The sequence below is a fragment of the Ahaetulla prasina genome, chromosome 1 (assembly GCF_028640845.1).
Source record: "Ahaetulla prasina isolate Xishuangbanna chromosome 1, ASM2864084v1, whole genome shotgun sequence".
Taxonomy (NCBI): Eukaryota; Metazoa; Chordata; class Lepidosauria; order Squamata; family Colubridae; genus Ahaetulla; species Ahaetulla prasina.
The window spans coordinates 177,531,689-177,545,558 of record NC_080539.1 but is presented as its reverse complement, the minus strand read 5'-3'; the positions used below and the strand labels follow the sequence as shown (position 1 = coordinate 177,545,558).

Below are 13,870 nucleotides of genomic sequence, written 5' to 3'. Positions count from 1 at the left end.
ATTCCTAAATTAACATTTGTCTTTCTTTTCCTTTTCTCTTTTTCCTAATAACAGCATGTATTGTATTCCTTTTCCATTAAATGACCTTACCTCACAGTTGTCTTGACTGGCTTCTGTTTACAGAAATTGTAAACCAGTTGAATGCTCTGAGCAGCTTAGATGAAGATCAAGATGACTGCATAAAGCATACAAATATGCTGTCCACTAAATCAGCCAGTTCTTCTGAAGGTCTATGAGCTTTCCTCCTTTTCTGTTTCTGGCATGTCTGCGTTTTACTGTGACCTCCTTAGTATCTGTTCATATTCAAGTGTTGGTTGTAGCTTTGTGCTTTGTGCTTGGTGTCCATTACAGTCTTGTTGCATACAGTCAAGAGTATGCAACAAGATATGGTGCATTCATCGGCCAAGGTGAGGAAACTATGGCCCTCAGATATTATTGGATTCATGTTCCCATCAGCCCCTCCAGTGTGGTCATTGATCAGAAAAGATTGCAATTGTAGTCAGATCTTCCGTTTGCTAAACCTAGCTCAGAATTCGCATTACTTGTCATTGGAAGTATTGCATTTCTTTCTCGGAGGTAATGTGTATGCTGCATGTGGGCCTTCCAGCTTAGTAATGGAAAAATTACTACCTTTATATATTGATTTTCTTTAAGTTAGCATTTTTTCTTTCTAAAAACTACTGCTAGAGCCTTCCAAGTCAGTTAAGCAGTCATATATTAAACTTGCACCTGCTTCTGTTCATGTTACTAAGCTGGAAACATTGGTGTACTATAAATATAGCAGTTTAGTTTAGCAATAGAAAACGGGCCATGATTCACTATTAAAAGGAATAAATAGTACTTAAGATAAGTATTTGGAAAGTGATTGTTTAAACATTCTATGTTTAAGCCTAAATGAAAGTATAAAATGTGTACTGAAAGGTATTTTGCTTGGTTTCTTAGAACTTATCAACAAGCTTAGTTTCCTGGATGAAGAGGAGCAAGATTTGGCAAATTCAAGATCAAATCCATTTGTAGATTCTGATAGGTCTGAGCTGAATCCTTTTGGAGACACGGATATCGAAGGTATTTAATTTTGCCATATACAATCTTCGGATTGTGCTAGATTGCAAAATTACACATACTTCCTACTTCTCACTTTCTAAAAGTTTCTTTGATGTTACTTATGTACTGGTAATTTTCAATTTAAATATTCAACCACAGCTTGCTTAAGGTGCAGTTTAATGATGGAATTCTTCAATCTGAAGTAGCCCTTTAGGTCAGTGTTTGATCAAATCATTTTTCTCTTTTTAGGCATGCCTGGACAATTTAATAAAAGCTTATATAATATTTTAAGTCCTAGTAATAATAATCAATACTTTAACGTTATTTGATGTTTGATTTAACTCAAATTTAAGTATGTACTAACAGTTGCACTTTAGTAATCTTTCATAAATATATGAACCATTATATAATTTACCTATAACAAATATACATTCTCAGTGAAACAACTAGGTTAGGAAGTCTGCACTAGAGGAACTGTCCCCCAGAAAAAGATGGAGTAAACTGTTAATGTAAAAGCCATGATGAGAATTGTTCTTTTTTTTGTTTCTTTATAGTTTATGCAAAGTTATTATTATTTAGCAAAACCAACCCTTGATAAAATCATGAATGCTGTCTGTTGCTCATGCTTTACCCTTTGGCACCGCATTCTAAACTCCCAGATGATTTTGCCCACAGCATTATAGTCCAAGACAAACCCTTTCAAACTTTTGGACATGACCTAATAGGACTGAACCCACATTAAAAGAAATTAATCCTAACCCATCAAGTACTCAATAAAATTCAAAGCTACTGAATGGTCCAGAAGAATTGTTTTCAGTATCATCCCAATTGACTTCGATCCAGCAAATCATACCATTTAGATGTCTGTTGAATTGTGAGGCCGCTGTATTCTCAATCATTTTACATACAAATAAAACATTTGAGATGCCCTATGAATATAAGTTCAACCAGCTCAAAAGAGGATTTCCTGAACAAAGTTCTTATATTGCTTCCTTTAGACAGAGGGAACATATGGGGCCAGTCCCATTTTTTCCAGTTTAATCAGCTGAAAAAGAAAAAGATTAGTAAGTAGTGGTCCCTGTCCCTCACAGCTGATTTGCAGCCTTGAGATCTGTAGCTTAAAGTGGATCCGAAATAAGAGGACTAATAGTTGCTGAGCTTTCATCCCTATGTTTTGCCTGTAGCTTAACCGAAAAGTTGTAATGGATCCATTCAACTTTATCTGCACAGAATTGTAAACTCTGCTGTTCACTGTTGCATTCCTCCAACATTTTGGCAGAAGAATTACCATTTAGTATAGAAAAGCTATGTTGGCCTGTTTTGTGCAGATTCAGCGTTAAGACAGAAGTAAGCACTTTTTTGCTCCTTCCACAGATGCTCAAGTGGATCTTAAGATGGACTCTATATTTTGATCTATCCTGAGACTTTCCTGGTTCATCGATTGTCCCTTCTTCAATATTCTCAGCTCCCTAGTAAACCTTGGAGGTGATCTAATTTCACGGGACTTAAAGGGTCCTTATGGATAATCATGGCAACTGTTTTGATAATCTGGTTCTGTATCCCTGCCAGGGCATCAACAGAATCACATCTTCTTCATCCTACTTCACATATGTAGCGAATATCCAGGTGCATTTAGGAAACCACTAAGATTCATCAGGTGCCCAGGTTGGATCATTTTAACCATTCTTGCACCCTTGCAGAGATTTCAGCCAAGTATCAGTCTAAAACAGAATAGAGAGATTCTGTTTATGACAGTGAAAGCCTAAGGGGTTCTCCTCCAGATCATCAAGGCCTAACAGATCACTGGATGCAGAGCCTGCACAAGTTATTGGTCTGAATGTCTTCTTTTTGAAGCAGGGTGCAACTTCTCAGCTACCTTAGTGGGCAAGACTAGATATAATGGCCTGAAACCAGAAAGAACTAGATTTAAGTTTTATAGTAAGAAAAATGTTTTGACAACAGTTTGACAGTACCATCCAGCTACCCAGAGAGATGTAGGCTCTCCATTCTTGGAGATTTTCAAGACATGAATTGAACAAGCCATTCTTTAGATATATTTTAGTTCAGTGGCTCTCAGTGGGAGCCAGTGGGAACTTTTGCTTTCAGGCTGCTACTAATTCTGCCCTTGTTTCCTTAGCCTTGTATTGGCCAAGATGGGAAATCATTATCTATTATTGCTTATTCAATTTATTCTCTCTGTCAGTGGGAATGCCGGTCAGGCTGGGGTTTCTCCTGTGCTAGCCAATTAGGACCGAGCCTGCTTATTTCTTTTGGCCCCGCCTCTCTTGCCTTTCAGCTTTTCGACTCTGGCCTCCAACATCGGATATATAAGGTTGATATTACCCTGTTTTCCCCCAAATAAGACATCCCCTGATAATAAGCCAAATCAGGCTTTTGAGTGTATGCACTAAAATAAGCCTCCCCCAAAAATATTTAAATGCAGAGCTGGAAATCAGGTAAGATGGCAAGAGGAGTCCCAACTTGCTCTACGTGCCCCAAAATAATAAGACCTCCCCGAAAATAAGGCCAAGTGCTTATTTCGGGGTTCAAAAAAATATAAGATAGGGTCTTATTTTCGGGGAAACACAGTAGAGAAAAGGGACATGCATACACAGAGTTCCTAGTGCAAGCCTTAGTCTACCACGGAACATCCTCGTCTGTGCTTAATGTTTGGGTTTTTTCCTGGACATTGGATTTTTCTGCCAGTAGATATAGTTAGTGATATCTGCATGAGTTATAATGGCTGGGGAAGATAGACTGAGGTGCTGTCTGTTATTAAACTTACTGGCTCATAAACTGAGGCCGACAGTTAGGGAAGGCTCTTCTAGCTAATGCTTATTAGCTAACTTTGTTACTCTGTAGTACTTAAGGGAAGCTTAACTAGTCTAAACATCAGCAATGTTTCCCTTTTTAGCTGTGTCTTGGATTAGTAATACATCCCAGAGTTCTGCTGTATCTACATTTGACAGAAGGATTTAGATTAATTAGTTAATGTTTGTAAAGAATTTTGAAGATTAAAGAACAATATAAGTGCTAAATGTTACAAGAGGTTGATTGTTTAAATATACAGATTCTTTCTGAACACCATTCTCTTTCCTCCTTTCCATTCTTTTTTGTTTTCTTATTGTTTTATTTTGTTTTTAAAAGTCTGCATCACTTTTCTGTATTCGGTTCATGTCTTTGATGATGTGTTTAATCTGGAGGGGTTTTTTTTCTTTCAACTTTTTGAGATATAATTAATCAATTGATGACTTCATTTTTTGTATAAATGATTCGTGGTTCTTCCTTTAAGCCATACTTGTCATAAATATTATGAATGGAGTATCAAGACTTCATCTGTAGAATTCCACATATTCTTTATTAATGGACCTTGATATTCTGAAATATGCCTCTAGAAATGGGTCTATTCTAAACTGATGTTCTAGAATCTATCTCTGTTACTGAATGTACTTGAATTTCATATGCCCAGCAACTTGGGTGCAAGACTAGATATATGGCCATAGAAGCAGATTAAATATAAAGATGAAATGAATGGATTGTATTGAGTTGAATTTGTATGATCCTAAAACAGTTTTTGAAGTGGATTACCAGTACATTTCTTTAGTTAATAGTTTCAGAGCATATATCAAATCTGAATGATTTCTGAGTCACCTGGCAGAACAGTATGTTGCACACCTTCTATTTGGGAGAGCAAAAAATAAGGGACATTATGAAGCAGATACATAACACAATTAGAATATATGACTAATCTGTTTTTGGTTTAATGGATCACAATTGAGCAGGACGTCTACTTTAATTACTTCAGTTTCAATAGTTGAACAAAAAGTAAAGGTGAATTATTTGTGACAAAGACAATTTCCTTTTTGTATAAGACTAATTCTTTGCTCTGTCCAATACTGAATAACAGTGTTAAGCTAATGTTTTTGTGTAATACTAGAAGCAAAAGTCAAATGAAACCATTCCCTCTTTTCAATTTTTTATTGTTTAAAATGCATGCACAAAAGATGGAATTGGGAACATGGCAATTTGCCTTCTGCAATCTGCCTTTTGGACAAGTTGCTTTTAGCAGAACCTGTAACTTGTTTCAGATTTCATCTGAACAGTTATTATGACTGTTATGGATTACACGGGTAGTCCTGTGGAAATCAGGATTCTCCCATTTTATCTACTGATAAAATTTTGGAGTAGTTTTTTTAAAAACTTTACCTAGTCATCAAAGATTTGTCTTTTTTTCCTTTTGGTTTATAATGAGTTACAACACGCTTTATAAGTATTCCTCAATATTAATTTGGGATGGGAACTGTTTTGTATTCTACTAGAGTTGTATCAGGAGAAATGCACTATTCTGAAGGAATTGAAGAGTTCCTTCTCCATTAAGAATTAACCTCTTGATTGTGCTCTCTGTAGAACAAGACATTAAGATGACTTCATTATCCAAACAAGAGCGCTACTGTGATGACAGCGATGAATATAACCCCTTTAAAGAAAAGAGTGTGGAGTATATGAATCCTTTTGATGAGCCAGACCCTGAACCTGAGATCCTATTACCTGTCAAAGACTCTCCTCCTCAACCTAGCAAAAGGAAAAATATCCGGCCTGTGGATATGAGCAAATATCTTTACGCTGACACATCAAGAACAGATGAAGAGGAGTTAGATGAGTAAGTAGATCACTTTTTTTTCCTTTGCATTAGTTTGGATTTCAGCACAAAACCTCCAGGCATAAAATATTAAAACCTGATTATTCTTGTATGAAGTACAAGAATAAACTGCTCCATTAACAGAATTTGAATACATTAAACATTGGGGCATGCGTGTTACTGGCTTTTTTTCTGTGAGGCTTTAAATCATCAAAGCAGAATCTCTGAAGGGAGGCGTAGATACAGATGTTCAGAATGAAAAGCATGCATGCTCAATTCAGGTGTGGCATTGGCTGCTGCAGCAGTTCAGTTGGCTAGTGGCCAGCTTTGAACTATCCATATATGTAAGAAACTATACAATGCAGTGACATTCGAAGATAATGGATGACCTAGCCTTTAGAACTTTGGTACTATCCTTCTTTACTCAAAGATCATTCAATACATTTAAGCAGTTCTATATAGAATTCAAGACCTCCCCCCTTTTCAAAGTATTGTATTAGAGATATGAAAAAATGCTTTAAAAATTCAAAGTACTTTTCTTGATCAGTTTTAATAATAATAGTATCGATTGCCCCAGTAGTGAAATCTAATTTTTTTTGCAACCGGTTCTGTGGGCGTGGCTTGGTGGGCGTGGCTTGGTGTTGGTCATATGACTGGGTTGGCATGGCCAACTTTTTTTTTTTACTTTTTAAACTAATAAAAAATGCTTTAAAAAGTAAAAAAAAGGTTCCGATGATCAGCACCTGACCAGCCTGAACCCCCCTCGCCAAGCCAGACCCAATGCCTCTTAGCCCCGAAGATGGCCCACCTTTTAAACTCAGCCACCCAGTCCGGGAGATGACCGGGGGGTGGGGGGGGGAGAGAAACAAAGTCCTCGGGTGCTCCCCCTTTTCACTCACCCCGAGCTTCCTGCTGTGGATTTTCAAGCCTTGCTTCACGCGCCCAGGATTGTTGCCCTCATCATCTTCTTCTTCATCTTCCAAGTGGAAAAATGCCAGGAGCAAGTGCAAAAAGAAGTGCTTGCTTGCTCATGATGTTTTTCCATTTGGAGGAAGCTTTTGTACCTGTGAAGGCAAGTCTGGCTTCCTGCGCTGCTCGCTAAAAATCTCACCAGTACCACTGTGCACGCGGCTTGTGTGTGTGTGTGTGTGTGTGTGTGTGTGTGTGTGTGTGTGTGTGTGGACGTTGGGCATGGGCTGTTGCGAAAGACCAGGAGCAAAGACACACACACACACACACACAGAGGCTTTAAAAGACCTTTAGAATGACTCGGGGCACCTTCTGGTTGGCCTCTGAGTTTACATGGCAAGGAAAAGGAAGGCTGAATGCGCTCCCCCAAGTTTGCAGCAGCCCATGCCTGACACACACACACACACACACATACACAAGCTGCGCGCACAGTGGTACTAGTGAGGTATGCGAGCAATGCAGGAAGCCAGACTTGCCTTCACAGCAAAAAAATGCTTAAAAAGTAAAAAGAAAAAGAAAAGTTCCAACCCTTGAGCATTGCTCAGCTGATCGTCGGAACTTTTTTTTTCCTTTTTGAGCATTTTTTTGCTACCAGTTCTCCGGAAATAAAAGCAGGAAGTAACGATGACTGGGTGGGCGGGCGGAGCCTCAAGCTGCCATCGGTACCGGTTCTCCGAACCACCAGCCATCATCTGCCAAACCGGGAGCATTTCACCCCTGGATTGCCCTAATATTTGAAACTAATGGTGTTTTCTCTGTTATAGATACAAATGGTGGTCCCAGGTCTCTCCTATTCCCTCCCTTTTTTTTTCTTGTCCTGGAAAGTGGGTGTATATTTTTCTAAGTTGTTTCTTTGGCTTGTTGCTTTGAAAAATAATTTCAATTTGGCCAAGTCTGAGAGTTGGTTTTGTGTACAAATTAGATGAGAGTAAGCCAGTTCTTCATGGCTACATGGATTGCATGACTGCATATAGCTATGCAGTTTCATTAACTGCAGTACCAAAGTAGTTTGCTGGAATTTTTTTTTTTAATCCCCAGACTAATATAAGTATTAAGCGGGTCTGATTAATTTAGCTTCCAAGGCCAGACAAGACCTACTGAGATATAGCAAGATTCATTGTTCTACTTCCTAAATCTCACTAAGTATGTATTATCAGATCATGATCACTAGATCCCTATCATCTTAGCCATCGTGTGCGTGGTTCCTGACAAATTAGAAAAGGCAAACAGTGGAAGGTTGATAGTAAACACAGGGAAGAGAGAGAGAAAAAACAAGAGTGTAAAATAAAAAATTAACATAAAAGTACAAGCAAAGACTTTTTAAAATTTATTCTCATCCACAAAGAAATCTGTAGCACTGAATTCATAGCAGGGTATTTAAGGGATAATGGACGTTTTTTTACCCAAATACCAATGTGTTTCATTGCAACTGTAACTTCCTTCCCTTTTTGTAGCATAACAGTTAACTTTCAAGACAGTCAAAATGTGAAGAACAAACCACCCACCATCTTTTCAGTCGCAATTGCTGCACCATTCCTTCTGGATTCTAGGCACACGTTTATCGTATAAAGAAGCTTATTTCCTTTTTCATTGAACTTCAGTTTATTTATCAAGCAATCCTTTGCTTCCACTGTGCTGTTAGGCTATTTATGTCCCTGCATCATCAGCACAATATCTCGTAATCAGGCTTTCATCAGCAGTATCCCTTGGTGTACTACAAAGAATATAAAATTGAGAAACAGGAACCATCAATTCAAGCTGTAGATGAATCTCAATCCCCCATTTTGTATGCATGTCACTGTTTTTATGTTCGGTCATAATCTCTTCTATAACATTTTGTGAGTTTTAAAAGAAATTTCAAGAACTTATTTTCTATAATGTTCTTTCTCCTTAATATGTGCAACTGGCATGCAAATTTATAAATTTACAGATTCATAAAATTGGGTTTTTAAAAAAAATAAATAGTAATAGCACTTAGACATATGTAGTGCTTTAGAATGCTTTACAGCACTACGTAAGCAGTTTACAAAGTCAGCATATTGCCCCCAACATTCTGGGTTCTCCTTTTACTGACCTTGGAAGGACGGAAGGCTGAGTCAGCCTTTAGCTGGTCAGGATCAAACTGGCAGTGGGCAGAGTCATCCTGCAATACTGCATTCTAACCAATGCGCCACCATGGCTCTTATACCAATGTTTTACTTGGCTAACCACACTTTGAAATGTGAAGTTAGAAACCTAACTGCATTCCAATCTCAGAAGAATTAGGTCAGCATCCTTAAAATATGGACCTTAGTGGTAGAGGAAAAAGGCCCTTATTTTTTACATACCTCACCAGGAATGGTAATGAAAGAGAAGTACTAAACAGGACTATCTGATAAACTACAGCATCAGGCAGCATTTTAAAATAAATTAATAAAAGCAGCCTCCAGCTGCTCGTCTGAAATCCCAGCCAGATACATTTGGATCATATGGTGGCACAAGAAGCCCTAATTCAGTGGAATGGCTCAGATTTCACATAGAGGAGATCACAGGGTCAGTTTCTGAATATGATGTTCTCTTGGAGAAATCTGGAAAAGCTTCTGTATGCAAGCACGTTGACTTCTGTATGAGTCAATTGGATAGAATACCATCTGGATTATGAAGATCTTCTGAAGCGTTTCATATTTGACTCTCTAATGATACTCCCCACCATGTTCTAGCTGCTTCTCCTTAGCAATGCAAAAATGCATTGCAATGCAATGCAAAAATCATCTTTCTTTCCTTAACAGATAATTGTTATTCTAGATAGGGCGGTCAAACACGTAGCCCATGGGGCAGATGTATCACGCTCTGGCCACGCCCATGCCCAGTTTAGCCAAGGGGGGGAAGTCCTGATTGGTCATGTGACACTGCCGTGACGATGCAAGTTTTATACTTGTTCTAGATTGTTAGTAGATAAAGGAGGAGGATCACAAATCCCAAAGTATGCTTGGAACAATGTTTCTGAAATCCCCAACTATGATTTCTTTGCAACAAAAACATACTAGTACTGTTCCAGAAAGTTTCCTATAGATCCCCTTTAATATTGGTTAGCCAGTATATGTTGCTTAATGATCTTTCATGGAGCTTGTAAACTTGTAGCAGTTTTTGGAAAAAATACATTAGCAATTCCATGAAAAAATGTGGGAAACACTGTATTAATTCTGCTGGTTGTGTTACGGGTAGCACCTGGGAAATTCACATGAGGAAGTCCAGTTCTCTATATGTAATGGAATAATACTTATCGGACACAGAGGCTAGATTCACATATCACAGTAAGCCATAATTTTGGTTACAAATCATGATTTGATTTGCACAACACACTATGCCAGTGGTTCTCAAACTTTGGTTCACAGACCCCTGGGGGACCGTGATGTCATCACAGGGGGTCTCTGAAGGCTTGAAGAAATGTAAATCTTAAATCTTGAGGGTCCTGGCTATGGTCCGTGACCACAAAAGTTATTTAAAAGGGGTCCATGTTGAAGAAAAGGTTGAGAACCACTGCACTATGCATTAAAGTACAATTTGCAAAACATAGCATTTGCATTCATCCAACACAGTAAGTCAGAATTGAAGTACAGTATGTGTATATATCATGCCAGAGGAAAAAAGTAGTAATGTCTGGAGCACATCGTTCTTGTGTCTTAACTGCACAATAAATCTTATTGTGGAAATGAGGAGGAGGAGGTTGTGTGTCATCCAAATTGCAGCAGTTCCAACCACGACCCCACTCCCAGCATTGAGGAAGTAGTCCTATAATGTCTGAGAGAATAGTTATTCTTCCTTTACATAAACTAGCGGTGGAACTCTGTGCACACAGTGACTGTCACAGTTATCCAGATTTTCATTCTGCAGAGTTGATAGACTTGGAACCATGAGTGTTCATGACAGGGCAGGCAAATGATGAAATGTGCATCATGAGATCATTGCAGAATTGCTGTGATTTTTGTAATTGCTTTAGGTCTTAGGATAGAAATACATAACCACAGCATTTGTGTTATCATTTAGCATCAAATTGATCATCATGAGTAAACATGTAGAAAATGCTTCCAATCCGAAACAATTTGAGTTTGAAACACTTTGATTCAGATCATTTCCTCTGGGGTTGGAAACAGCTTGTTTCAGCTTCAATATATTTTGTGCTTCTCTAAAAAGGTGTATTAAGCCAAGAGTTGAATGGAACAGTGTTCTAGGAGAGAGCTTAAGGATGATAAACCTAAATAAGACTATCCAGGTGCATCTGGGAAGGCATGCATATAGTTATGATGGTGGTAGTCCACCTTCAGATTCTTGGCAGGTGTTTATTTCTCAGGATTCTGGAAATTATAAAGTATAGTTGAAACTAGTAGCCTCTGAGAGACCAATCTTCCATGAATTTCTCATTCTTGTTGCTGTTTAAAGTGTTGGCTATCTTCACATTTTATAAAAGTGAATCCCTCAGTTGAATTATGTGATGCATGCTTAATCCATCTTCCACGTTGGGTATTTGTGTCAGAGATGTTATATCTGCATAAACCATTAGCTCTTCTAGAAGCTCCTGGAGATCAAGCTACCTGTTCACCATTCCTTTTCTCCTCAGTTCCCACCACACCTGAGGCCAAACCAAAATAGTCTGTTCTTTCATCTGTTTTGTCCATGTTTAGTTCTTCTCCTTATGCATGTTATTGCCTACTCACCTTTCAGAAACCCTTTGAGATTTAGAGGAATATGACACAGATTTTAAAAATTTCAGGTCACCTTTCTGCAAATGGAGAAACAGCACTCATTGGGTGCAATGCACGGTGTGAGATAAGCATTTATTTCAAATCTGCTCTCATTTTGTCTACACTCTAAACCAAACAACTCTAATCTTTTCAATCTCTTTTCACAGAAGTCTCTCCATCTTTCTTATCATTTTCATCATCCGTCTCTGGATCATCCTATTTTTTCTCCTGTATGTCTTTTTTAAGATGTGGTGACCAGCCTTGCCTGCAGTATTCAAGACGAGGGAACCCTCTGTGATTTGTGTGATGGCACTGGGACCCTTTCAGTATTGTTTTGCATCTCAGTCACTATGCATGCACGCCTTTTGCTTGTATAACTATCCATGATTATCTGCGGAATTGAGAAGTATTAAAAAAAGGGGCTTGAATTCTTGAGAAGATGTTCATAATTACAAGCAAAATATATTTACTTCAAAGCTGTCATCCTGCTATGTAACCTATTAAATCTAGGGAAAATAATGTAGTGAAACCTTAATTTAACTGTAGGGAGGAGGGAATATTCATTATTCCCAATTGTTCTGTAAATTGGATGGTTTGTTATTTGCAATGATATTATTATGCAACTGACACAAATTACTTCATTTGTGCATTGTTACACCACACGTATCATTTCTATTGTGCAAGTGATATAACTTATAACTTATACAGCTGATGTAATCATTTCATCCAGGTCTGCTAAGTCAAGATTTCCCTGTATAATATAATTGTTCATTTGTACGTTTAAATATAGAACTATATATTTAATTTCTAGAACTAAATGCTTTTGGCTTTAGCGGGACAAATTTTCAAGAGTTCTGTTCCTCGCATCATGTTCCAAGTTCTCAATTTCTCTATAAATAGTCCTCGACCTATGCCCATTATTAGGACCAGAATTTTTATTGTCAAGTAAGGAAGTTGTTAAGTGAATCACACTCGGTTTTGCAACCTTTTTTGCCATAGTTGTTAAGCAAATCACGGCAGCTGTTAAGTGAATTGTGCAGCCGTGATTCAAGCCAGTGAATCTGGCTTCCCCCATTGACTTCGCTTGTAAGAAGCAAGTTGATAAGGTCATAAGTGGCAATCACATGACCCCAGGGTACTGCAGCCATCAAATACAAATACATCTCAGTTGCCAAGCACACGAATTTTGAACTCATGGAGATGTTGCACTAGTCATAAGCATTCAGCAGGTTCTGACCAGTTCTGGAAATTTTGTGTAGTTCCAAGAACCAGTAAATATCGCCTCTGACTGGCCCCGCCCCCATCTATTCTCTGCCTCTCGAATCCCAGCTGATTGGGAGGAAATGGGGATTTTGCAGTAACCTTTCCCTGGAGTGGGGTGGGAATGGAGATTTTATAGTATCCTTCCCCTGCCACGTCCACCAAGCCACGCCCACGCCTACCACAGAACCAGTAGTAAAAAAATTTGGATCCCGCCACTGGCCATAAGGTAATGGTCAAGAGGACCGTTCATAAGCCATTTTTTTCAGTGCCATTGTAACTTAATAGTCATTAAACTAATGGTTATAAATCAAAGACTATCTGTATTGTTCATTCAGTGCCTCTGTCAAGTTTTAAATGAAACTTAGCTGCACTTGCAATTCTATACAGATTTTTAAATAAGTAATCTGTTACTAATAAGTCCATTTTCCATCAAAACTAATAATTGTGCCTACTATGACATTACAACTATTTTTGGTGGTCACAAACCTTCATTACTGCAAAAACTTGTTCTTGGTCTTTTACAATACAGATGAGAAGGTAGTATCAGTATTGTAAAGACATTTTAAAGTAGTATTTCTGTTTTCTTTGTGGTAAACACTTTTAACTTAAAATTCCATCGTTCTGTGACATGAGAATTTGCCATTAAGTCACATTAGTTTTTGTCTTCTGAACCAAATTTTTTAAACCAGCTTCTGTAAGTCACATTGAATCAGAAAATGTAAAAAACAGGCATTATCTAGAAGGGATGTCATTGTACCTTTCAGTTAGTGGTGGGATTCAAATTTTTTTACCACTGGCTTAGTGGGTGTGGCTTGGTGGGCATGGCAGGGGAAATATCCTGCAAATTCTCCATTCCCTCCCCACTCCAGGAGAGGAATACTGCAAAATCTCCATTCCCACCCCACTTGGGGGCCAGCTAGAGGTGGTATTTGCCGGTTCTCCGAACTTTTCAAAATTTCGGCTACCAGTTCTCTAGAACTTGTCAGAACCTGCTGAATAGCACCTCTGCTTTAGGTGGATGTATTGAGCTTTCACTCTCTTTAGGTTTTCCTTCATTACAGCTGGTTCAGAAAACAAATATACTAAATGTACATAAGTTGTTCATCATGATTCCAGAGGTCTCTACCAAAGAGTTTTCCACAAGAGAGAGCAAAATTTGTCTGACTTACCTTCCCTATCCCATAGTATTCTTTTTGCCATATTCAGCTCCCAGGGAGTCCAGTTTTATTTTCCT

General features: G+C 38.3%; 1 protein-coding gene across 4 annotated transcripts in view; it reads left to right on the top strand.

Moving 5' to 3' along the window:
- EHBP1 (EH domain binding protein 1) overlaps positions 1-13,870 on the top strand; it is a 285,605-nt gene that overhangs the window by 123,341 nt on the left and 148,394 nt on the right. For all 4 annotated transcript variants that reach the window (XM_058182647.1, XM_058182659.1, XM_058182653.1 and 1 more), the window contains exons 8-9: positions 943-1,065; positions 5,452-5,704. In XM_058182647.1, coding sequence (XP_058038630.1) covers positions 943-1,065; positions 5,452-5,704 — 376 coding nt within the window. The remainder of the gene's footprint in view (positions 1-942; positions 1,066-5,451; positions 5,705-13,870) is intronic.